Source organism: Somniosus microcephalus, chromosome 3 (assembly GCF_052327205.1).
Source record: "Somniosus microcephalus isolate GS21.2 chromosome 3, FLI_Smic_1.0, whole genome shotgun sequence".
Classification (NCBI taxonomy): domain Eukaryota; kingdom Metazoa; phylum Chordata; class Chondrichthyes; order Squaliformes; family Somniosidae; genus Somniosus; species Somniosus microcephalus.
The window spans coordinates 31,213,596-31,240,190 of record NC_140989.1 but is presented as its reverse complement, the minus strand read 5'-3'; the positions used below and the strand labels follow the sequence as shown (position 1 = coordinate 31,240,190).

Here is a 26,595-nt window from a genome sequence, read left to right as displayed (position 1 = left end):
GATGGAAGCATCAAGGATTAAAGGGGAACAGCTCTTCACGAAAGTGCTCAGCGAAGATTGCTCTTTGTGGAGGGTGATTCACCATGTGGTGAACTGTGTCTCTTTGCTCCAGTATCCTGTACAGAGGTCTGATGAGGTCCTTTCACACGACTTCTGTCATTGTTGTCCCGTTAATAAACAAATGAGAGAGGGCGGTGCAAGTTGGCCAATTGATCCTACAGAAGACCATCCCCTTTTAGCAAAACTTTATGAACTGCAGTTAACAAAATTTCGTCTTAATAATTGGACGGCAAAAGCTTTTTAAAAAATACCGATTTAACAGTGAAAAATGCCTCCGGGGCAGCATAATTAGATGTTCCGTTTTGCAACACTTTGCATCAGGATGGGGCTATTCACATTGCATTGTACTTTTGATAACTTTGTGAATCATAGAATGACATAGAATTCACAGCACAGAAACAGGCCATTCGGCCCAACTGGTCCGTGCCGGTGTTTATGCCCCACACGAGTCTCCTCCCACTCTATTTCACCTCACCCTATCAGCATATCCTTCTATTCCTTTCTCCCTCATGTGTTTACCTAGCTTCCCCTTAAAATGCATCTATGCGATTCGCCTCAACCGCCCCTTGTGGTCGCGAGTTCCAAATTCGAATACACTCTCTGGTACCGCACAAGAAGTACTTCAAATAAAATTAAAACTGTTGGCTTAAGCATGATTGCTACCAATATCCCCAATAAGCTGCGTGCCAACCTGGGATTCAGGCACTGTTCTGGTGCAACAATGCATTTGCGGTGGACACTTAAGGCCCCAATTTAGCTGCTGCTTCAGTTGTCAACATGCCAATAGATCCTCGGCCTGTCTCTTGCTCCATGACTCGCTGTAACCAGGGATGCTCCAGATCCAGTTTGACATCATTCTTTCTTTTATTTGCCTTTTAAGTGGCTATTAATCCAAGCTAAGTGGTCTTGGTCAACATAGAGCACTGATAACAGAAATTGATTGGTTTTACAAAGTCTATTTAAGGTTTGGTCTGCAGGAAAGAAGTTACAGGGGATCTGTGGGCAGGCTAGTGGGGTCTGGCATCCATGAACAGGCTGGCGGGGTCTGGGGTCTATGAACAGGCTCCTGGGATCCCAAGGAAGTCCAAGGGCAGATATGGTGAAGAGGCCAGGCAGCAGCAGAGGCTAGAGCTGGTCTCTACTGGGCTTGTACTTGCTGGAATTTAGAAGAATGAGAGGGGATCTCATTGAAACTTATAAAATTCTGACAGGACTGGACAGACTAGATGCAGGAAGGATGTTCCCGATGGCTGGGGAGTCCAGAACCAGGGGTCACAGTCTAAGGATAAGGGGTAAGCCATTTAGGACAGAAATTAGGAGGAATTTCTTCATCCAGAGAGTGGTGAACCTGTGGAATTCTCTAGCACAGAAGGCAGTAGAGGCCAATTCATTAAATATATTCAAGAAGGAGTTGGATATATTTCTTAAGGCTAAAGGGATCAAGGGTTATGGGGAGAAAGCAGGGACCGGGTACTGAGTTTGGATGATCAGCCATGATCGCATTGAATGGCAGAGCAGGCTAGAGGGGCCGAATGGCCTACTCCTGCTCCTATCTTCTATGTTTCTATGTAACATACATGTTTCAGATTTTTTTTAAAAACTAGAGCTGGGTAAACAGTATAAAACAAGACGGGTTGAAGGATCGATGCCCAGGCTGCTGCTGTTGCTCGTCTACCAGCAACTAACGCGGGGAGTAGTATACGTGGAAACCAGATCGACCGGCCTGGTCCCACCCAGCTCGCGGGTGGTACGGTTAAACTGGATAATCGGGAGGAGAGCGCGGATCAGTCTTGCAGTTTTACTGGGAGACCAAACGCAGATTGGGTGGCCGCTTTGCGGAACACCTCCGTTCAGTCCGTAAGGGGGACCCCGAGCTCCCGGTGGCCTGTCACTTTAATTCTCGGCTCCATTCCCACTCAGACCTCACTGTACTTGGGCTCTTGCATTGTTCCACGGCAGCTCAGCGTAAGCTCGAGCAACAGCACCTCATCTTTCGATTAGGCACTTTACAGCCTTCTGGACTCAACATAGAGTTCAACAGTTTCAGATCATAACCTCTGCCCCTATCACATATATATATTTTCTCTCTTCTTTTAATCCACGCTTTCGTCTGGGCTTTTTTCTTCCCTCCCACATGGCAGCTGTCCTTCATTCTGCCAGGGCCATTCACACTTCATCTAGAGCCATCCTTTGTTCCTTGAATATCTCTTAATCTCTCCTGCTGTCTATCCTATCACTGACCTTCCCTGTTGTTTTTTCATCCCCTCCCCCTTTTCCCAGCCCCCACTTGCTTTTTTTCCAGTTCTGGTGAAGGGTCTTCGACCTGAAACGTTAACTCTGTTTCTCTCTCCACGGATACTGCCTGACCTGCTGAGTTTTTCCAGCGTTTTCTGTTGTTATTTGCAGTTTTACTGCTTCACTGCTCATCCAATCGGAAAGCAAACAACCATTTCATTCTTGTGGCCAGCCAGCTTAATAACGTTTGCCTTTTATAATCCAACGCACTACTGGGTTGCCCCAGTGATATCAACCAAGAAAAACAAATAAATAAATGTACCCCTCATGCTAATAGCAACTAATAACAATAGCACTTAAGCAAAATGAAGAAGGAAACTTAGCAGACTAAAGGACAATGTCATTCTGGACATCCGCTGCACGCTGGTCGTGGAAGGACTCCGGCAGAGCGTACCAGCGGACATGGCACAGTCCCGCTCCAGGTCTGCCCAGACAAGACGGCGGAAGAGAGGCAGGCAAGCCAGAGCAACCCCTCCCTCTTCCCCGGGCTACGTCCCATTTGCACCAATAAATGGTTGTGTCTGGGACTCTCTCTGGGATGCTGCCTCTTTCTGGGACTCTGTCTCTCTGGGACTCTGCCTCTCTCTGGGACTCTGGTTGTGTTCTGGTGACCAGTTTCATTTTTTTTATAAAGTGGGGCTTCCCTCTGCCCGCCCAACTGAGTGAACAAATGCATTACTCGGTGTACAACAGCAAAGCACTGCTGGACTAAATTAACAGGTCTCGGCCTGGCCAGAGACGAGAGCCTGGAACGGGGGAAGCGGCTGGAATTCCCGCTCCTGATTGCTAGCTGGTGATCCCTTGCTAGAAAGGGCTTGCTCATCCAAAACTCGGCTGCCCATATCCTAACTCGCACCGCCCCATCACCCCTGTGCTTGCTGATCTACATTGGCTCCCGGTTAAGCAACGCCTCGATTTTAAAATTCTCCTCCTTGTTTTCAAATCCCTCCATGGCTTCTCCCCCCCCGATCTCTGTAATCTCCTCCAGCCCTACAACCCACTTAGATCTCTGTGCTCCTCCAATTCTGGCCTTTTGAGCATCCCTGATTTTAATCGCTCCACCATTGGCGGCTGTGCCTTCAGCTGCCGAGGCCCTGAGCTCTGGAATTCCTGCCCTAAACCTCTCCACCTCTCTCCTCCTCCAAGAGGCTCCTGAAAACCTACTTCTTTGACCAAGCTTTAGGTCATCTGCCCTAATATCTCCTTATGTGGCCCGATGTCAAATTTTGTTTTGTAATGTTCCTGTGAAGCAGCTTGGGATGTTTTAGTACGATAAATGCAAGCTATTGTTGTTGTATAGTTGGCAGTAGAGGACAGGATCTGGCTCGACTGAGGCCTCTTCCCCCTCCACCCCACCCAATGCAGAGCAGAGCACTGATAACTCGCCCATGTTCCTGACTTTTGTGTCAGCTGTTTATTTGTTGGTGAATTCTATAACTATTGTGTTGCGGATATATTTTTCATCTATTAGCTTGTATGCGCATCCTCGATTTTAATCTTCAGCTGACTCCCCCCCCTCCTTTTAAGATGCTCCTTAAAACCAACCTCTTTGACCAAGCTTTTGGCCCTAAGATCTCATGTGTCAGTTTTTTGTTTGATGATCGCTCCTGTGCAGCACCTCGGGACTTTTTACTTCATTAAAGGCGCTATATACATGCAAGCTGTTGTTGTTGCTAGTTTTAAACTTTTGGTGTTACTGGGGTCCCTAAAGGATTTGGACTGGACAAAAACCGCTGCTCACGGCTTCAGGCTTACGGACTGTGTTCTTTGCATATTACACGCAATGTGGATGTAAAATATTAATGCGCTGGTGACTTGATGAATTGTGACACTCCGCAAAGTGTCTTGCAGATGATAATGGCAGCAATTCATTAAAATTTAAATGCAGTAAGCTGCTTCATTTGAACAATTTGTCATGTGATACCAATGGATTTTAACACCTTTCAGTTGGTAATGTGCTGTTGAACTAAATTGCCACCGCTTCTCCTGTTAGACGTTAATTTCCTATTGGCTGGTCGCTGGTTGTTGGGAGACATCATAAATCATTGGTGCGGATAATCATACAGCATGGGCATGATAATGAGCGGAGAAAGCTACCAACGATTAATGCTCGACAAGCAGGAGTATGTCACAGTCCCAGCCCCAGCCCCGGTCTCACAAGGGGTATTCTATTGCCAATACAGCAGAGGTGTCAGCCCTGGCTCAGTGGGCAGCACTCTCTCCTCTCAGTCAGAAGGTTGTGGGTTCAAGTCTCACTCCAGAGACTCAAGCACAAAATCTAGGCTGACACTCCAGTGCAGTACTGAGGGAGAGCTGCACTGTCGGAAGTGCCGTCTTTCAGATGAGACGTTAAACCGAGGCCTCGTCTGCTCTCTCGGGTGGATGTAAAAGATCCCGTGAGACTTTTTTGAAGAAGAGCAGGGGAGTTATCCTGGCCAATATTTAACCCTCAACCAACATCACTTTAAAAAAAAAAAAAAAAAAAATGCACATTATCTGGTCATTGTCATCACATTGCTGTTTGTGGGACCTTGCTGTGCACAAATTGGCTGCCGCATTTCCCACATTACAACCGTGACTCCACTTCAAAAGTACTTCATTGGCTGTAAAGCGCTTGGGACGTCCTGAGGTTGTGAAAGGCGCTATAGAAATGCAAGTCTTTTTCTTTCTTTCTTGCTCTTTTTCTTCTTCATAGCAGCTTGCATGTTGTGCCGTGGTAGCGGAACAAGACTTGATGATACTTCTGATTCACCATGTGGACAGTTTCTGGTTGTAGCTGTGCTACTTTTGTGGGAGGGAGAGAGGGAGGAACCCGGAGGGGAACGAGGACGGACCCGGACGCAGGAGGTTAGGAAAGCTGAGACTACTCTTAGCTTGCAACATCCCAAAATGATGCAAATAATTGTTCAATACCTGTAATTTAACATTCTTGCTGGTGGAGGAACTCCACAAGGAATGAAGGGAACAGAATAAGGGGAAATATTCATTTTACTGCCTTGATTTTCATATGCTTTTTGCCTTTCTTTGTTCTCCTTGACTGAAGTCAAAAATCGTATTGGCTTTGCAGCGAGTCGAGCAACTCTACTGACAGAGAATGGTGAGACACTTGGGTTTTCCTTCCAAGTGAGAATGCATAGTGCACAAGAACTAAGCTAATGACAAAATCTAAGGGCAATTTCCTGCAGTGCACTGACTGGCGTGGAACTGAGCTATACTGACCCAGGTTTGACCGCACCCCCCCCCCCAGCCCCCCCACCGGCCCCGGCAGGTGCTAAGTTGACTGATCTCAGTTGGGGATGGTGGTGGCACTACATTAGGTTTCGTAGAGGGGCGGCGGTGAACTTCACCTAAGGCTTCCCATTCCTGATGTTCATCCAACGACTCCGGCAGAACAGTGCATGTGTGCGGATCGGGCTGGAATGTCCGAGGGCCCCCCCCTAAGTGAATCCCAAATTTTAAACGGTTCGTTCATTATGCAGAGGCGGGTTGTAAGGTGAGCAGGAGGTGGAGAGAAAACACCCGGGGTCGCTCTTTACCTGTTGATGCTGCGGATGCAATCCCTCTCCGGTGCAGGACAGGAATATTCTCAAGGACCGAAACCGCAAGTTTAGTCACCTGCTTTTTCATACGTGTCTGAAAGCAGATTGTTTTGGGGGGGCGGGGGGGGGGGGAAATAAACTAGAATTTTCCATTTTTAATCCGTTGATTTATTAATAAACGGTGAGTGGCTGCAGAAATGTTCCCCGCTCACCCACCCAAACGCCACACTACCTACTTCATCCTGAGTTGTGGCAAAGCAACTTTCAGATGCCTAGAAACATAGAAACATAGAAGATAGGAGCAGGAGTAGGCCATTCGGCCCCTCGAGCCTGCTCTGCCATTCAATGAGATCATGGCTGATCATCCAAATTCAGTACCCGGTCCCTGCCTTCTCCCCATATCCCTTGATCCCTTTAGCCTTAAGAAATATATCTAACTTCTTCTTGAATATATTTAATGAATTGGCCTCTACTGCCTTCTGTGGTAGAGAATTCCACAGGTTCACCACTCTCTGGGTGAAGAAATTCCTCCTCATCTCTGTCCTAAATGGCTTACCCCTTATCCTTAGACTGTGACCCCTGGTTCTGGACTCCCCCGCCATCGGGAACATCCTTCCTGCATCTAGTCTGTCTAGTCCTGTCAGAATTTTAGAAGTTTTAATGAGATCCCCTCTCATTCTTCTAAACTCCAGCGAGTATAAGCCCAATCGACCCAATCTCTCCTCATACGTCATTCCTGCCATCCCAGGTATCAGCCTGGTGAATCTTCGCTGAACTCCTTCCATGGCAAGAACATCCTTCCTCAGATAAGGCGACCAAAACTGTACACAATACTCAAGGTGTGGTCTCACCAAGGCCCTGTACAACTGTAGCAAGACATCCTTGTTCCTGTACTCAAACCCTCTCGCTATGAAGGCCAACATACCATTTGCCTTCTTAACCGCCTGCTGCACCTGCACGCTTACCTTCAGTGACTGGTGCACAAGGACACCCAGGTCTCGTTGCACTTCCCCTTCTCCCAATCTATTGCCATTTAGATAATAATCTGCCTTCCTGTTTTTGCCACAAAAGTGGATAACCTCGCATTTATCCACATTATATTGCATCTGCCATGCTTCTGCCCAATCACCCAACCTGTCCAACCCCTTGCATGATGTGATACTTCCCAACTCAATAATTCAATGCAGTGTCCATGAGAAGCCCTTAATGGTCAAACATGCCGGAAATCCAGTGCCGTTGGCCTGCAGAGATTTATGTGCGGCAGTTTGGTGTTGATCTTCGGGAACCAATACATTTTTGTATTTTGTGCCCTCGGGTCAGTAAGTAAATCTTGAGTCTAATTTTCTAACACTTGTCCTTTGCTCACAGAAATATGCTGCTCTTGATTTACCGCTGATTAAAACGGAACAGTTAGCCTTTGTTGCTCTTGTCAGGGTGTTGCCAAGAAATAAAGAACTTGCATTTTTATAGAGTGCCTTTCGCAAAATCAGGACGTTCCCAAACACTTCGCTGCCAGTGAGTTACGTTTGGAGTGCGTGTCCACAGATCCCTGAAGGTAGCAGGCCAAGTAGATAAGCTGGTTAAGGTGGCATACGGAATGCTTGCCTTTATTAGTCGTGGCATAGAATACAAGAGCAGGGGGGTTATGCTTCAACTGTATAAAACACTAGTTAGGCCTCAGCTAGAGTACTGCATGCAGTTCTGGTCACCACATTACAGGAAAGATATGATTGCACTAGAGAGGGTACAGAGGAGATTTACAAGGATGTTGCCGGGAGTAGAGAATCTTAGCTATGAGGAAAGACTGGATAGGCTGGGTCTGTTTTCCTTGGAACAGAGGAGGCTGAGGGGAGACCTTATTGAGGTGTATAAAATGATGAGGGGCCTAGATAAAGTGGATAGAAAATACCTATTTCCCTTAGCAGAGGGGTCAAAAACCAGGGAGCACAGATTTAAAGTAATTGGGGGAAGGTTTAGAGGGGATTTGAGGGGAAATTTCTTCACCCAGAGGGTTGTGGGGGTCTGGAACTCACTGCCTGAAAGGGTGGTAGAGGCAGGAACCCTAACCACATTTAAAAAGTACTTGGATGTGCACTTGGGATGCTGTAACCTGCAGGACTACGGACCAAGAGCTGGGAAGTGGGATTAGGCTCGATAGCTCTCTGTTGGCCGGCGCGGACACGATGGGCCAAAATGGCCTCCTTCTGTGCGGTAACTTTCTGTGATACTCACTGTACTTCTGTACACAAAGTATGGCAGCCAAACTTGTGCACAGCAAGGTTCCACGAACAGCGATGAGGTAAATGACCATGTTAATCTGTATTGATGATGTTGGTTGAGGGATAAATGTTTGGCCAGGGCACCAAGGGCGATTTCCCTGATGTTCTCTGCATAACGCTACGGGACCTTGAAAGTCCACCTCACCCGAACCAGCAGATGGGGCTTTGGTTCAATGTCTTATCTGAAAGACGGCACCTCAGACACTGCAGCATTCCCTCTTGTCAGCTTAGATTATATGCTGAAGTCTCTGGAGTGGGTCTTGAACCCATGAGCTTCTGACTCAGAGGTGAGTTTGCAACCACTGGCCTAGGCATCTGCCAGTACCAAAAACTGGAAGCTGCCATGTTGTCTTGTTACTGAAGGCTCAAGTAGGATTAGATGAAGATTCATCGAATGTAGGTCAGGTTATGGTTGCTATCTTGGGAGCTCCACAAATACAGACAGCATACCTTGCGGAGCAGAAAATAATGAATGTGTTGAATATTCTGATACGTCTCAAGGGCATTTGACATATGTGTTCAGTTTTGGGTACCCTACTTTCAAAATGGCATTGATGCATTAGGAATAAGAAGACTTTCATCAATAAGACTGGATTGCATTACAGAGCGCTGCCACGGACTCTATCGCATCATATCTTGTATCTCAAACGTCTTGAAGCACTTCACATAAAACAAATGACTTTACAACTGCAGTAAGTAAGCATTAGGCAGGCCAACGTAGGTAAAGGGCCAGAGAGGTTTCTCAAAGGCTGACAGTAAATCTGGTCTAACAACAGAAAATGCTGGAAAAACTCAGCAGGTCAGGCAACATCCGTGGAGAGAAATTTGAGTTGACGTTTCGGGTCGAATCCTTCTTCAAAACTGGAAAGAAAAGAAATTAGATCGAAGGCAGGGCTGCGATTGGACAAAAGAAGTGAAAGAAACAAAAGAGCTAGACGAGATGGTAATAGGCTGAGATTAGGTGTGAAGTGTACTGGCAGGGCAAGAGATAGCTGCCAGGTGTGAGAGAGAAACAAAAGGAAAGGGGGACGGGGGGAAAAGGAGTGGAAAAATTACAAGAAAAAATGTGTAATAGGGGCCGAGGTTATGATCTGAAATTGTTGAACTCGATATTGAGTCCGGAAGGCTGCAAAGTGCCTAATCGGAAGATGAGGTGCTGTTCCTCGAGTTTACGTTGAGCTTCCGTGGAACAATACAAGAGGCCAAGGACGGTGAGGTCCGAGTGGGAATGGAGCGGTGAATTAAAATGACAGGCGACCGGAAGCTCGGGGTCACCCTTACGGACTGAACGGAGGTGTTCTGCAAAGCGGTCACCCACTCTGCGTTTGGTCTCCCCAATGTAGAGGAGACCGCATCGTGAGCAGCGAATACAGTATACTAGATTGCAAGAAGTACAAGTAAATCGCTGTTTCACCTGGAAGGGGTGTTTGGGGCCTTGGACAGTGGGAAGGGAGGAGGTATAGGGGCAGGTGTTGCATCTCCTGCGCTTGCACGGGAAGGTGCCGGGCGAAGGGGAAGGGGTGCTGGGGGTGATAGAGGAGTGGACTAGGGTGCCTCGGAGTCCACCTTTTACTCTCTGTCCTTGCCCCTTTCAAGGTGACCACGACCGGCACACACTGATTTATCTCGGCTGATGTGATGCGGAAGTTGGAGGGGGGGGGACCTTATTTCATGACTTCTCGTGCTTGTGATCTGGATACGTGTGTTGGGGGGGAGGGAGGCGGATTATATGGAACTAATGAGGCCCCGTAGGCCAAATTGCCCCCTTGCTCTGGTGTATTTTCTTGGTGAAACACTTTGACAGATGACGCGGCTCGGAAGGTAAATGAACAGAACAGCAGCTGTAATTTATGGCAGTAAAATAGATTGCTGATCTGCACCATCAGGGGAATGAACGGTTTTACATCGAATTACCTAGGTTTTGAGTGACCGTAATCTTTTTAATCAGAGAAGTTCGGTTTGTAAGTGCAGTGGTTTTACCGGTGCTTTGTGCAAGGGCGGCGTTTAATATAGAATCCTTTGATTATTGGTGCATCACCCATTTCCATGATGTGCAGATTAATAAGGTCAATTTACTGCCGGATCAGCGAAGTTTCACAACGGGGCCAGTCCCAAATGGTTCAGGATTCTCCCTGGTGCCTAATGGGATTCAGTGTGAAATGGAAAAGGCCTTCTATCTCTCTCAAGTTGCAGCCATTGCACTTTTTTTTTTTTTTTAAACAGTTCAACCGAAATCCATCAGCCTTAACAGCTGGCACTTGGTGTCGGCCTTCAGTTTATCGATGCTGACTTGTTGATGTCACTGGGAAAGCCAGTTGAAAGCAAAATTAGACTCGTGGGTGGTCAACCATCACCGGTCAAATCCAGGTGGCTGTGGAACTTTATCCACTCCGGTGTATATAAATATAACTTTGATAGTATCGCCTAATTACGTGTTTTTAAAATCCCTCTTATCCGTTGTTATTTTGAAATGTAAATATCTGCGGGGGAAAAAAGCCTTTCTCCCTTTTTTCGAGTCACCAGCGTTGCACGATATTGAACCGTATTCAGCCGCAAACCTGTCATCTTTTATAACAACAGAAAACGCTGGAAAAACTCAGCAGGCCAGGCAACATCCGTGGAGAGAGAAACAGAGTTAACGTTTCAGGTCGAAACCCTTCTTCAGAACTGAGAAAAAAGCAGGAAATGAAACAGATTACAAAGCAAGTTTGGGGGCTGGGAAATGGGGGAGGGGATGAAAGAACAAAAGGGAAGGTCTGTGGGAGGTGAAGAGACATTAAGAGATATTCAAGGCGAGACGAGATGGTAATAGGACAGGTAAAGAGACAAAAGACGGCTCTAGATGAAGTGTGAAATGCGCTGGCAAAATGAGAGACAGCTGCCACGTGGGAGAGAAAAAAAGGAAAAGGAACAAACCAAAAGTGTGGATAAAAAAATATAATAGGGGCCGAGGTTATGATCTGAAATTGTTGAACTCGATCTTGAGTCCGGAAGGCTGTAAAGTGCCTAATCGGAAGATGAGGTGCTGTCATCTTTTACTCAGTTAGTAACGCCTTTTTCTCTTCGCAGGAAGGAAGCTCTGCTGCGATGTTCTCAATGCAAGATAGCAAGATACTGCAATGCCACCTGCCAGGTAAGCTGTTATTTCTGAAGGTAATCCCATCCTGGGCGAGTGGTGTGGCGCGCACTTTATTTACAATATGATAACAGTGTGAATATTGACACCATTATGTCAGCCAATGAGTTGGGACTTATGGCAGGACTCACAGCAAACAGTCTAATTTAAAGGAAAGAAGGACTTGCATTTCTATAGCACCTTTCACAACCTCAGGACATCCCAAAACGCTTTACGGCCAATGAAGTACTTTTTGAAGGGTTGTAATGTAGGAAATGCACCACAGTAATGCCCCACAAACAGCAATGTGATACTGACCAGAGAGTCTGTTCTTTTTGTGATGTTGATTGAGGGATAAATATTGGCCAGGACACTGGGGATAACTCCCCTGCTCTTTTTTGAAATAGTGCCATGGGATCTTTTACGTCCACCTGAGAGGGGAGGTCATCCGAAAGACGGCACCTCTGACAGTGCTGCACTCCTTCGGCGCTGCACTAGAGTGTTGGCCTAGATTTTTGTGCTCCAGGCTCTGGAGTGGGACTATGAACCCACAACCTTCTGACTCAGAGGCGAGAGTGCGGCCCGCTGAACCACGGCTGACGCTACAGCAAACAGAGTCTATTTAAAAAGAGCCTCCACGAACTACAGCAAACAGAACTTGTGACCGAAACTACAGCAAAGTCTCCCGATAATAGCAGGATTATTTCTCCAGCAAAATGCAGTGAGATGGAGGATAGTTACACAACACAAATTACGTGCGTAAAATCAATCACAGCAGTGATTGACAGGGGAAATTACCCAACCATCCTCATTCTGACTGGGCCCCATTATTTGCAGCCCTAAGATAAAGCCTGGGAGGTACTTGACAAACTGAGTATCAAATTATTTTCTGTTGTGCACCACTTTATATTTTTAAATCTTCAGATAACTGAAGCCATATTTCCATGCTGGTACAGTGTGTGTCCCCAGGAGTGCACACCAATAGTTGCTCAATTTCGTGCTCAACAGCTCGAAAAGCACTGGGCTCCGATTTACGTGGCCGAAAATGCTTGGGATGCAACAGTCTGTCGGTGATTCACACCCGCTTTATCGACAATGCCGTGCTTAAAGCAGTGAACCAGCACTGCCAGCAGGGTCGTGAATGTTTTGAGTGTTTGAAGCGAAGTAAATGAAACCAAATGTAGAAATAGATGGACAATGTTGGGGGGGGGGGGCGGGGGTGTCTGTCTGTCTGTATGAGAGCGCAGCAAAAAATCTTGAGCTAGCCTCTGCAGCAGCCCTTTGACTGAATTTCTGCTGGCTTACCTAACCGCCCCTGCACTCCAAATAGTAATTCCTTGTGTGAAACGCCCAGAAACATTTCAGTGTGAAAGCTGCAATTTAAATGATTATTTGAGGTACGGCACTTGTTGATGGACTGGGTTTGGAGCCATGCCCATCAGTTACCGTATCTCAGTGTCTTGACTGTGCCACAGATTTTTTTTTTTTTTAAGTAGATAGAGCAGTGTGGAGATGAGCCCTGTTTGATAGATTTTTGTTCGGCAAGGGTATTGAGGGGTTACGGAACCAAGGCGGGTAGATGGAGTTACGATGCATAGAAACATAGAAGATAGGAGCAGGAGTAGGCCATTCGGCCCCTCGAGCCTGCTCCGCCATTCAATGAGATCATGGCTGATCATCCAAATTCAGTACCCTGTCCCTGCTTTCTCCCCATATCCCATGATCTGATTGAATGGTGGAACAGGCTCGAGGGGCTGAATGGCCTACTCCTGTTCTTATGTTCCTATGTTTTGTTGGCTGGCTTTGTCAGCAGAGGCCTTGCGTTGGTGGGTGGGTTAAAATGCTTTTTGCAGCTTTCAAGTTCCTTGCACATATTCGGAAAAGGGAATTTAAGGGACTTCAGGTGAGTTGATTGGTTCTCCAGTGAAGTTCCACAATTCCCAAGGACAAAATGGCTTCCACCACGATTGTGGAGGAATAACCTTGAGATATTAAAAGTCGCTAATGGTCTGAAAGCAAAGACCTCGTGTGGAATAAAAAGCAAAATCCTGCAGATGCCGGAAATCTGAAATAAAAGGAGAAAATGCTGGAAACGCAGGCGGACACAAAAGATCCCACGGCACTATTCGAAGAAGAGCAGGAGAATTCCCCCCACCCCCACCCCCCCCCACCACCCCGGTGTCTTGGCCAATATTTATCCCTAAGGCAACATCTCTAAAACAGATTACCTGGTCACTATCACATTCTTGTTTGTGGGAGCTTGCTGTGCGCAGAATGGCTGCCGCTTTTTCCTACATAACGACATTGACTACATTTCAAAAGTACTTCGTTGGCTGTGAAGTGCTTTGGGAACGCCCTGAGGTTGTGAAAGGTGCTATAGAAATGAACTTCTTTCCTCCTTTCCATGACGGAGGGAAGGCCATGATGGTAGCTGAGGACGGTTGGGCTGATGACCGTGTTCTGAGGAACACTCACACTGATGTCTTGGGGGCTGTGCTGGCTAGCCTCTGACGACCACAACCATCCTCCTTTGTATTCGGTATGACTCTATCCGTTGGAGGGCATTCCTTTTGGCCCCCATTTACTCGGGTTCCTTGGTGCCATTGATGTCGCGGGCAACTGCTCTCACCTCACCTCTGGCATTCAGCTCTTGCGTCCATCAAGACTGTGAGGAGGTCTGAAGTTGAGTGGCGTTGATAACTCTCGGGGGAATTTAAACTCTGCTCCAGCTGGTGGGAAAGATTTTCACCGAGGTGAAGACTCGCCTCAAGATGTCAGTCTTACCTGATCTTGCAAAAAAAAAGAAGTTTCGAGCCTGAGCGAGTCCTTGTCAAAAGATGATTAGATTTTTAAAATCTGTGATGAATGTATTGCTGCCTGCTGATGGTGCTAGTGGGGGACTTGGAGAGATCGTGCAGCTGATTTAAATTGGTTGCATTGGTGGCCTTGTGTGGGGAGAGCCCCACTTGTTACTCAGCTTCCTGTGAAATTAAATCCGACTCTATTCTACATGTGAGATATCCAGACGTCGCTCCCTGTGTGGCCATGTTTGTTCAATATCTCTTTATTCTTCATTTCCAATATAGTGAATTTTCAACTGTTTCAATTCACTTCTGCCTTTCTTCTTGCTGCTTAATGTCCTGTCATTATTTGTGCTGTTCATGTTTTTTTAATTTAATTCTCTTTGTCTCTTTTTTTAATGAGGTCTAAAAGGACTTGTTACAAAGCAACAATTTTCAGAGCATTAGTTCTTTAAATAACTTAGAAACTAAATGAAGCATTTGTTTCAGAAATTAACTGTATCTTCAATTACTGAATGCTGAGATCCTGAGTATACACATGTTCTCTTGGCCCTCAGTACACGCTGTCTGTCTCTCTCTGGCCTCGCTACACACGGTTAAACATGGGTTCTCTCTCGGCCCTCAGTCTTTTTTGATCCTTGGTACACGCGGTCTCTTGGCCCTTGTACATGAGGTCTCTCCCCCGGCCCTCTGAACGCGGTCTCTCTCTCTCGACCCTCTGTACACACGGTCTCTCTCTCACGTGGCCCTCGTACACACGGTCTCTCTCTCTCGACCCTCTGTACATGCGTTCTCTCTCTCACGTGGCCCTCATACACACGGGGCAGGAGGCGTGGGGGGGGTTAAAATCCCAAAATCTGGGGTCCCGACCCCATCCCGCACCCAAACCCGACTCCATGCCAGTTTCAAAGGAGGCGGATACCCGCCCCGCACTGGGACCCGCCTACCCGAGGCGGGAAGGGATTAGTGCCAATTAACTGCCTGTTAACAGGCAGTTTTTAGCCTAATCCCTATTTTTAAGGTTGACGTGTGAGATTCCTGACGGCTCCAAACCACGCCAAGTTAGAGGAGGCGGGCCGTCGGGTTGAAGGACTTGGAGGGGTCGAAATGTCGGTGTTCAGATGAGTGATGTGTGCATGAGTGCAAAGGTAAGTGTGTTTGGTGTGTCTAAAGTGATTAAATAAGTTTTACATACCTTTTCTTACCTTTTCAGCCTTCCTTCCTTTAGGTCTTGGGAGTCCCTCATCTCACCGGCGCAGAAAGCAGAATGGCTGCGAACTGTCAAAAGTGATAGCCTGCGGCTTTCTGTGCAGGAGAGATTTCTAACTGAGTCTGTGGAGAAGGACTCATGTTAGAAGTAAGACTGTCAGTGTTTGACAGCTTCAAACAGCTGTGAAACACTGATATTTCATCTGTCAAAACCTCTTGACAGATGAAATTTCAGTCTGTGACGTCACCTGTTGCCGGGTGGCCCTTAATTGGCCCAAGGTCAATCAAGTTAAAATCACGTGGATTGGCCGCATCTCGATGGAGGGGGGACTACAACCCCGAAAGTTGTAGTCCCGCCTCCCACCTGACTCCTGAATGAAAATCCTGCCCACGGCCTCTCTCTTGGCTCTCTGTACACATGGTCTCTCTCTTGACAAAGGCATAGTAAATGTATACAAAGTGTGCACACCTGTGTATGCAATGCCCAGTAAAGCTTAACATATTTCAAACATTTTAGTTTGACTTATATTTGTTTGGGAGAAGAGGGAAGGAATTGATTTTCTTGTCCTGATTTGGAATACGTTCTCCCTTTCTTTAGCTCGCCCCATGCCATTCCCTGTCTGGCTGGTTTTAAATTTGCTCCATTGGTGGTATCATGTGCAGACAGCCCCACTCTCTATTCAGTCACCTGTGAAACAAGAGCTTGGGTACGTGACTGGCCAAACCTTTGCCAGTTTCATTCTTCTTCGGCCTCGGAGGTGTCCTGGAAAAACCCAGATGGAGGTGTCGTTAAGGCACTTGCCCTCTCATGACTGGGCCTGAGATGGGACCCATGCCCTGCCTTATAGCACTTGTGAAATAAAGGTGTTTTTATGTTGATACTGAGATAGTGACACTGAAATGGAGACCCATAACCCCTTGATACTATTGTCGTCACTCGAATTCTATAGCTCCATATTGGTTCTGGTGGAGGACCAATTTTTCATCAATCTGATCAACCAGGGAAGGTCAGGTCCCAGATAGCGTTGGAAGTTTGCCCCTTTGTTTTGCTGCTCAGTGAAGCAAGCGTTGCTGTGTACCAGTAAGCTATCTATACAAACGTCCTAATCCAGTGTTATAAAGGCAGCTTGGATCGAAATAAGTGTGTGTGTGTCTATGTTGGTGGCCTGGCTGTGTGTAACTGAGACGGGTTTTTTTTTTTTAAAGCAGCCAGCAGGAACAGTGTGGGGGAGAAATGAGTTTGAAGATGCATGTACAACGAAGTGAGTGAAATATTGCAGACGTCTGCAAATATCAACCCGTCAGTGAATGGTGTACGTCTGTGGATGTGATGCCAGTAGAATGAGCCACAACCTGAGCCAAGATATGTCTGGGTTGCAACAGGAATTTTCACGGAACAGAAACGCCACGGAGGCTGGTCTTTCTGTAGACTGGAATTCGTTGAAGGGATGGCGAATGGGTGGGGTCGGGGGGTGGAAGGAGAAGCAAAAATAGGTGGTGGAGGACAATGGGGAAAAGGGAGGAGATCAGATGTGTCGCGGTGAATCCCACAGCCCTCTCTGCCCCACCATTGGCAAACCGTGCCTTCAGCCACCTAGGCCCTTTGCTCTGGAATTCCCTCCCTTAGCCTCTCCACCTCTCCCTCTTCCTTTAAGACGCTCCTTTAAAAGCTACTTTTTTGTGGCCACTCCTCCTAATATCTCCTTCTTTGGCCCAGCATCCATTTTTTTTCTTTACGTCTCTGTGAAACACCTTGGAATATTTTTTTTCTACGTTGAAGGGAACTACAAAAAATGCAGGGGGAAATTCCAGCGCTGGAGGAGGTCCCAGCTATAGTGAGGGACGAGGCCATGAAGTGGGGATTTAAACGTGAGAATTTTAAATTTGCAACTTTGCAGCTGGGGAACTGAGAGCGAATGTTGGCCGGCAATAACGGTGATGATGGGTGAGTGAGATTCGGTGCAGGATAGGATACGGGCAGCAGAACTTTGGATGAGCTGAAGCGTGCGGAGGATGGGATGCCCAGCAGGAGAGGTGGTTCCCACGCCCAAGTTGGTCCCCTTCAGAAGAGGAGGAATATCACGGGGAGAATTGGAGGAGGAGAATAATGCAGAAAAGTAACAAGCATCCAGGTTAAGAACAGAAGAAATAGGAGTAGGAGTCGGCCATACAGCCCCTCGAGCCCGCTCCGCCATTCAATGAGATCATGGCTGATCAATGACCTCAACTCCACTTTCCCGCCCGACCCCCCAAAAATATTAGTGAAAATCTTCCTGTGACGTTGGTGCCAGCTGCTGAGGGTCCATTGGTGGGGAAGCCGAGGGAATCACGAATGTTGGCAGAACTGTGAGAGCTGATTCTAAACCTGAAACTGATGCCTGTAACACTGGCACTTTCTATCGAGGATCACTAGGTAGGGGTTGGGAGAGGGAACACTAGTGCTTTTTTGTTTCCCGCACCTCCACTTTTCCAAGTTCTGAGACACCGCATAGTTGTGACCACCCTGACCTTATCACATCAAGAATGAAACTGGGATCTTCCTGGTGCAGAACTATACTCTGCAACGCATTTAGCAAATAAGCCACCTTTTATGAGCTCTCTTGGTGATTTCAGGGAAGTCTTGGAAAATAAGGCGTGTAAATGTTATGCGTGCCATGGCACCACTGCTCCAACTCAACTCCTGAGTTGCTCATGTTTAATTTAACACAATGTGATGGGCCACACACTGTTATTTGTTCCTGGGATGTGGGCGTTGCCGGAAAGGTCAGCATTTATTGCCCATTCCTAATTGCCCTCGAAGATGGTGGTGGGGAGCCGCCTTCTTGGATAAGTCATTTCAGAGGGCAATTAAGAGTCAACTACATTGCTGTGGGTCTGGAGTCACACATATAGGCCAGACCGGGTAAGGACAGCAGATTGCCTTCCCTAAAGGACATTAGTGAACCAGATGGGGTTTTTACGGCAATCTGACAATCATGGTCGCCATTACCACTATTTTTAAATTCCAGATTTATTTAATTGATTGTATTTAAATTCCCCAGCTGCCCGTTGTGGGATTTGAACTCGCGTCTTCTGGATCATTAGAGCAGGCCTCTGGATTACTAGTCCAGTAACATAACCATTATGCTACTGTACCCATGCACCAAGTGCATGAAGTAACTTGTTATCTTTTTAAACAAAAGGATAATGGGTATCCACCTGAGGAGCCTCCCAGCCGTGAGGAACTGACTGGAGGGAGTGCGAGTCACTAGACGCCTTAAATTAAGTGGTGATGGTGTGCTGTGACTTTTATTGGGCATTAAAACATCTTTACTTTGTGGTGTGATGTGAAAATGCATTAATGTTGCAGCCCATTAATCTGTATTTGTCATCGGCTTGTGTTGTTCCTCGTAATTTACTGCTGACTGCACCTGTCTGAGCATTAAAGCCAGCGTGGTAAACAGTCAGCGTTCCTGTGCAATTAAACTTGAGAACTAATGTGTGAAGAATTGGATCTGTTCCCAGAGGTGGGACCTTCTCAAAGATTTCTGTCCAGAGGAATAGTGCAGATGCTGTACAGGTACAGTAGCTGCAGCTTGAGGTGGGGGAGTGGGCGTACAAGGAGCAAGTGTGTGTCTACCAGAAGGCCTGAAATAACTCTGCACTGTTGGCAAGGCTTCCACCTATCGAACTCATACTCCAGTGCAGTGCCGAGGGAGTGCTGCAGTGTCGGAGGTGCCGTCTTTTGGATGAGACGTTAAACTGAGGCCCCCTGTCTACTCTCTCAGGTGGACGTAAAAGATCCCACGCCACTATTTCGAAGAGGAGCAGGAGAGTTAGCCCCGGTGTCCATTGCCAATATTTATCCCTCAATCAACATCACTGAAACAGATTATCTGGTCATTATCACATTGCTGTTTGTGGGAGCTTGCTGTGCGCTGCTGCGTTTCCTACATTGCAACAGTGACTCCACTTCAAAAAGTACTTAATTGGCTGTAAAGCACTTTGGGACATCCTGAGGTTGTGAAAGGCGCTATATAAATGCAAGACTTTCTTTTCTTTCTGTAACTTAAAGGCGAGATTTGTTGTATGCTGCCTTTTGGTTTCCACCAGAAAACCTGACTTCAGTTACGGGAAGTCTGTTGTGAATTATATCTGGGAGGGGGGTTAGATCCAGCTTTTAGAGTTGGGTGATCATTGGGCACCATCATTAGCTCCATTTCTGTTTTAACTCGTACAGTTGGGCAATCTTGCTCTAGTCCTCAGTTGGCATGGGCCCACAACACAAACTGTGCACCACCGGGTCATTAAGTGACACTAAATTGGCAGTCTGAAGTCAGATCGGACGCAGGCAGTGTTCCCCCTAAGGTGCGCGGCCACGCATCAGTCGGAGGGTCCCGCGCAGGCCGCTCACAAGCTGTTGCTGCTGGAAGACACCGCACATGCGCTGCCGCGCAGCAAATTTAAAGGGACCTCGCACGAAAAAAAAAATTCGAGGGAACATTGGACACAGGGTGGCTGATGTGGGAAGTGGAAACATATTGCACCAAGAAACTGGTGTGCAGCACACAAGAAATCTTGTCTTTTATTATCAGTTTGGATACGTGGAATCATCACCAACAGTGTGGAGTTACCACCAGCAATTTGATGTATACTCTGCTTCTTTTAAGTCCACTCCACCTCAGTCATAGAAACATCGAAGATAGGAGCAGGAGTAGGCCATTCGGCCTCTCGAGTCTGCTCTGCCATTTAATGAGATCATGGCTGATCATCCAAATTCAGTACCCTGTCCCTGCTTTCTCCCCATATCCCTTGATCCCTTTAGCCTTAAGAAATATATCTAACTCCTTCTTGAATATATTTAATGAATTGGCCTCAACTGCCTTTTGTGGTACAGAATTCCACAGGTTCCCCACTCTCTGGGTGAAGAAATTCCTCCTCGTCTCTGTCCTAAATGGCTTACCCCTTTTCTTTAGACTGTGACCCCTGGTTCTGGACTCCCCTGCCATCGGGAACATGTAGTCATAAGAACAACATAAGAACATAAGAAGTAGGAGCAGGAGTAGGCCATACGGCCTCTCGGGCCTGCTCCGCCATTCAATAGGATCATGGCTGATCCGAATCTAGACTCACGTCCACTTCCCTGCCCTCTCCCCGTAACCCCTAATTCCCTTATCTGCTAGGAAACTGTCTATCTCCGTTTTAAATTTATTTAATGTTGCAGCTTCCACAGCTCTCTGAGGTAGCAAATTCCATAGATTTACTACCCTCTGAGTGAAGAAGTTTCTCCTCATCTCAGTTTTGAAAGGGCAGCCCCTTATTCTAAGATTATGCCCCCTAGTTCTAGTCTCACCCATCAGTGGAAACATCCTCACCGCATCCACCCGATCAAGCCCCCTCACAATCTTATATGTTTCGATAAGATCGCCTCTCATTCTTCTGAATTCCAATGAGTAGAGTCCCAACCTACTCAACCTTTCCTCATACGTCAACCCCCTCATCTCCGGAATCAACCGAGTGAACCTTCTCTGAACCGCCTCGAGAGCAAGTATATCTTTTCTTAAATATGGAAACCAAAACTGCACGCAGTATTCCAGGTGTGCCCTCACCAATACCCTGTATAACTGCAGCAAGACGTCCCTGTTTTTATACTCCATCCCCCTTGCAATAAAAGCCAAGATTCCATTGGCCTTCCTGATCACTTGCTGCACCTGCATACTAACTTTTTGTGTTTCATGCACCAGGACCCCCAGATCCCTTTGTACTTCAGTACTTTCCAGTTTCTTACCATTAAGATAATAACTTGCTCTACGATTTTTCCTGCCAAAGTGCATAACCTCACACTTTCCAGTATTGTATTCCATCTGCCAAATCTCTGCCCACTTACTTAGCCTGTCTATGTCCCCTTGCAGGTTTTTTATGTCCTCCTCACTCACTACTTTCCCTCCCATCTTAGTATCATCTGCAAACTTTGATATGTTACACTCAGTCCCCTCCTCCAAATCGTTAAAATAGATTGTAAAGAGTTGGGGACCCAGCACTGACCCCTGCGGAACACCACTAGTTACTGATTGCCAGTCTGAGAATGAACCATTTATCCCAACTCTCTGCCTTCTGTTAGATAGCCAATCCTCTATCCATGCCAGAATATTACCCCCAACCTGTGATTTTTTATCTTAAGCAATAATCTTTTGTGTGGCACCTTGTCAAATGCCTTTTGGAAGTCTAAATACACTACGTCCACTGGTTCCCCTTTATCCACCCTATATGTTACTTCCTCAAAGAACTCCAGCAAATTTGTCAAACATGACTTCCCCTTCATAAAACCATGCTGACTTTGTCCTATTAAATTATGATTATCCAAATGTCCTGTTACTGTCTCCTTAATAATGGACTCCAAAATTTTACCTACCACAGATGTTAGGCTAACCGGTCTATAGTTTCCAGCCTTCTGTCTACTGCCCTTTTTAAATAAGGGTGTTACATTAGCAGTTTTCCAGTCTGCCGGGACCTTTGCCGAGTCCAGGGAGTTTTGGAAAATTATTACCAATGCATCCACAATCCCTACCGCCACTTCCCTCAAGACCCTAGGATGTAAGCCATCAGGTCCAGGTGATTTATCCGCCTTGAGTCCCATTATTTTACCGAGTACCACTTCCTTAGTGATTTTGATCGTGTTTAGCTCCTCCCCCCTTTAGCCCCCTATTTGTCCAGTGTTGGGATATTCTTAGTGTCTTCTACTGTAAAGACTGATATAAAATATTCATTCAGTGTTTTTGCCATCTCCATATTTCCCACCATTAATTTCCCGGTCTCATCCTCTAAGGGACCAACATTTACTTTAGCCACCCTTTTTCTTTTTATATAACTATAAAAACTCTTACTATCTGTTTTTATATTTTTTGCTAATTTACTTTCATAATCTATCTTCCCTTTCTTAATCAATCTTTTTGTTATTTTTTGCTGTCTTTTAAAGTTTTCCCAATCCTCTATCCTCCCACTAGATTTGGCTACTTTATATGCCCTTGTTTTTAGTCGAATACTATCCTTAATTTCTTTACTTAGCCACGGATGGCTGTCTTTTCTTTTACACCCTTTTCTTCTCAGTGGAATATATATTTTTTGGAAGTTGTAAAATAACTTGTACTGTAGCACTTTGCAGTTTCTCTCCATTTAGATAATAACTTGCTCTTTGATTTTTTTCTGCCAAAGTGCATATCCTCACACTTTCCAATATTATATTCCATCTGCCAAATCTCTGCCCACTCACTTAGCCTGTCTATGTCCTTTTGCAGGTTTTTTATGTCCTCCTCACTGCTTTCCCTCCCATCTTTGTATCGTCGGCAAACTTGGATATGTTGCACTCGGTCCCTTCCTCCAAATCGTTAATATAGATTGTAAAGAGTTGGGGTCCCAGCACTGACCCCTGCGGAACACCACTAGTTACTGATTGCCAGCCCGAGAACGAACCATTTATCCCAGCTCTTTGTTTTCTGTTAGATAGCCAATCTTCCACCCATGCCAGTATATTACCCCCAATCCCGTGATTTTTTATCTTGATCAGTAATCTTTTGTGTGGAACCTTGTCAAATGCCTTTTGGAAGTCCAAATACACTACATCCACTGGTTCCCCTTTATCCACCCTGTATGTTACGTCCTCAAAGAAGTCGAGCAAATTTGTCAAACATGACTTCCCCTTCATAAAACCATGCTGACTGATGTAAGAAAAAGGAGACTTACCATCAAGTAACTTTAAAGTAAGCTTTAAGTAACTTATAAACACACTATATACAAGAGAGGTCTTTACCATGCCTCTGGTAGAAGCCTCTTACAATACTGAACAGACCAGTATTTATACCAGTCCAACAGGAAGTGACATATGACAGGAAGTGAGGTATGTACACAGTTCATAGTTCATAGTTCACAGGAAGTGATGACATAACTTCCCGGAAGTTAGCATTTTTATCACATTCTTCCCTCCTGCAGGATTAGGAGGCTGTGGTCTACCTTTTGGTCCGCAGCCGCCGAACAAGGAAGAGTCGCACCCGTTTGGATTCCCGTCGTAGAGGGTCGCTGGTCCGCTTACATGCGGTTGGCCATTGGTCAGAGTCTGTGTGGCCTGGATTGCCCTGTGAAGGGTCGGGGAGATCATGGCTTCGAGTACGAGCCCCAATAGGTTCAAAGTCGGACTGCCTCTGTTCAGAGGGAGGTGCAGAGCTGGTCTGTGGCGGATCAGTACTTTCATGCGCGGTACTGGGAGGGTCGCAACCTTGAGCACGGGGTTCTACCGGCACCAAGCTAGTTGGTGTCCGATCAGGATCCTGGAGAGGGGTACCCGATAGGTCCCAAGAGTTTCCTGGTGAAATGCCATCACCCGATGTCCCACTAGGTCCTGGTGGGCAGGGAGCCAGATCCCGTAATGATACGGTAGATTCTCGGCCGTCGGAATATCGTATGTTTGCATAGGTGGGGTTGGCATCGGTTAGTTCGACCTCGTCTACAAGAGGGTCATTTTTAGACGTCCGAACATATCTTCGGAGTAATACAGGTCCAGGAGTAGTTAGCCATGACGGGAGTGATGTCCCATGAGATGAGCGACGCTGGAATCCAAAGAACCGCTCATGAGGTGTAGTATTTGTGGCTGTAGAAAGCAGGGACCGTATAGAGTGCAATGCATCCGGAAGCACTGTTTCCCATTGCTGGTCTGGTAGGCCCCGAGATCTTAAAGCGAGACGTACGGAATTCCAGATGATACCGTTATACCTCTCTACCTGCCCATTTCCGATGGGATGGTATGGTGTTGTTTTGCTTGTAGCAATTCCCCGTTCTGAGAGGTAGTCCTTGAGTTCCCTTGACATAAAGGATGGACCCCGATCTGAATGAATATAAGCCGGCATGCCACAGAGAGAAAATACCTGCTCAAGGCAGCAGATTACTGTGGACGCCAGCATATTGGAGCAGGGGAAGGCAAACGGAAAACGTGAATATTCGTCGATCATGGTGAGCAAATATGTGTTCCGAGTTGAAGAGGGCACTGGGCCCTTAAAATCGATGCTAAGTCGTTGCATCGGTTGGGTTGCATGTATGAGTATACCATCTGAGGGGCGGAAGAACTGAGGTTTTAATTCCGCACAAAGCCGGCATTCTGAGCATATTTTCTTTACATCTCCAGTGGAAAAAGGGAGATTCCGTGATCGTACGAAATGTAGCATGCGCGTAACGCCAGGATGACACAAACCATTGTGGACATCCATGAGAGTGGAGGATGACATAGTGGAGCAGAATGCCCGTGTGAGGGTGTCCGGGGCCACATTCTCCTTGCCAGGCCGATAGAGAATGGTATAACCAAAAGAGGCCAGTTCCATCCTCCAAAGTTGTATTTTATTATTCTTAATTTTGGTTCGTTTTCGATTATCGAGCATGAAGGCGACTGATCGTTGGTCCGTGATCAATGTAAAGTGCTGGCGAGCTAGAAAATGGTTCCACTTCCGTACTGCCTCTATGATGGCTGTGGCTTCTTTCTCAACCGGAGGATAATGTAGCTCGGCACCTTGTAAGGTCCTGGACATAAATGCTACAGGACGACCTTCCTGATTCAGAGTAGCCGAAATCGCCACCTCCGAGGCATCACATTCAACCACGAAAGGGAGATTCTCATCGATGGAGTGAAGAGCCGCTTTCTCCAACTGTTTTTTGAGAAGGTTAAAGGCTGCAACAGCCGCTGTTCCCAGTGGAAATGATCTAGCATGCAGCAAGGGTTGGATTTTGTCCGAAAAATGAGGAATCCATTTAGCGTAGTATGCAAACAGACCGAGAGCCCGACGTAAAGAAGCCGGATTCTTAGGTGACGGGAGCTCTTGGAGCGGGCGAAGTCTTTCTGGGTCTGGCTTAATGATACCATTGCCTACGCAGTAGCCAAGGATGTTGATGGTCGGTTGCGACTCAACAGATTTGGATTCATTCAGGGTCAAATTACGGCGATGGAGGGCATCCCGAAATTTTTGGAGGTTGGAGTCGTGTTCCTGTTGATCGTGACCTGCAATGGTAATGTTATCAAGATAGGGAAAAGTGTCCCTTAGGTTTTCCTGCTTAACCAGGCCATCCATTGCCCGTTGAAAGACAGCCACTCCATTAGTAACCCCGAATGGGAGGCGACGAAATTGGTACAGCCGTCCATTAGCCTCAAAGGCTGTGTACTGCTTATCTGAGACCTTCAAGGGTAACTGATGATAGGCACTTTTTAAATCGTAAGTTGAGAACACTTTGTATTCGGCCAGTTTATTAACCATATCATCAATGCGTGGCAATGGGTAGGCGTCCAAGTCGGTATATTGATTGATGGTTTGCGAATAATCGATGCATAGCCGCTGTTTGTGAGGTTTTAGAGGGTTCTTGACAATGACGACTTGAGCCCGCCAGGGCGACGAACATGGTTCAATGATATCCTCTGCTAGAAGTCGAGAGATTTCAGCCGCAATAAAAGATTGGTCTTCCTGATTAAAGCGCCGCGATTTCGTTATTATCGGTTGGCATTGAGGCGGAATACTGGCAAATAATGAGGGTTCATCAAGTGAAGCTGCTAATAATGCACAAAATGGTAATTTAGATGGTATATTAGAAATAGTAAGTCCGGGTTTGGATCCACCAAACTCAATGGTGAGTTTCTTATGCTGTTTTTGGAAGTCCAGCCCTAAGAGGAGATCACTACATAAGTCTTTGAGCACCGAAAGTCGGGTGGAGGGATACATACGACCATGAAGTGTCATATCAACAACACAAAAGCCGGAGATTCTGGTATTAAGTGATGACTGGGCCATCGCAATTGCCTGGTCCGATGGGAAGACATGTAGTTTCAATTTCGCAACAATCTGTTCCTTAATGAAACTATCAGTACTTCCTGAGTCAATTAAGGCATCTAAGGTATGCCCTTTAATTGAAATTTTTGTGGCTGCCTGAGACAGGTTCTGTGGGCAAGCAGCTGTAATTGGTGTCGTTGCACAGAGAGTGGCTAAAACTCTCGGTGTGCTTCTTCGGGAGAGAGCTCGAGAGGAAGCTTGATAGGTCCTAGCTGGAGCATCTTGATAGGCCCTAATTGGGGCAGTTCGGTAGGTCTTAGCTGGATTGGCCCTCGTAGAGGCCCTTGATAGGCAAACTTTAGCAAAGTGTCCTTTTTTCCCGCAATAACTGCAGATTGCATTGCGAGCAGGGCAGGTTTTCCTAGGGTGAAAAGCATCTCCACAAAAGAAGCATTCCTTCCTAGATTGCCAAGAGGCTGCTAAAGTGGGGTCGTCCTCCTCTTCTTCATCAGAATGATCAGA

At 46.6% G+C, this 26,595-nt stretch overlaps 1 protein-coding gene across 2 annotated transcripts in view; it reads left to right on the top strand.

Moving 5' to 3' along the window:
• smyd3 (SET and MYND domain containing 3) overlaps nucleotides 1–26,595 on the top strand; it is a 1,021,495-nt gene that overhangs the window by 204,217 nt on the left and 790,683 nt on the right. For both annotated transcript variants that reach the window (XM_085979790.1, XM_085979791.1), the window contains exon 2: nucleotides 11,243–11,306. In XM_085979790.1, the coding sequence (XP_085835916.1) occupies nucleotides 11,243–11,306 (64 nt within the window). The remainder of the gene's footprint in view (nucleotides 1–11,242; nucleotides 11,307–26,595) is intronic.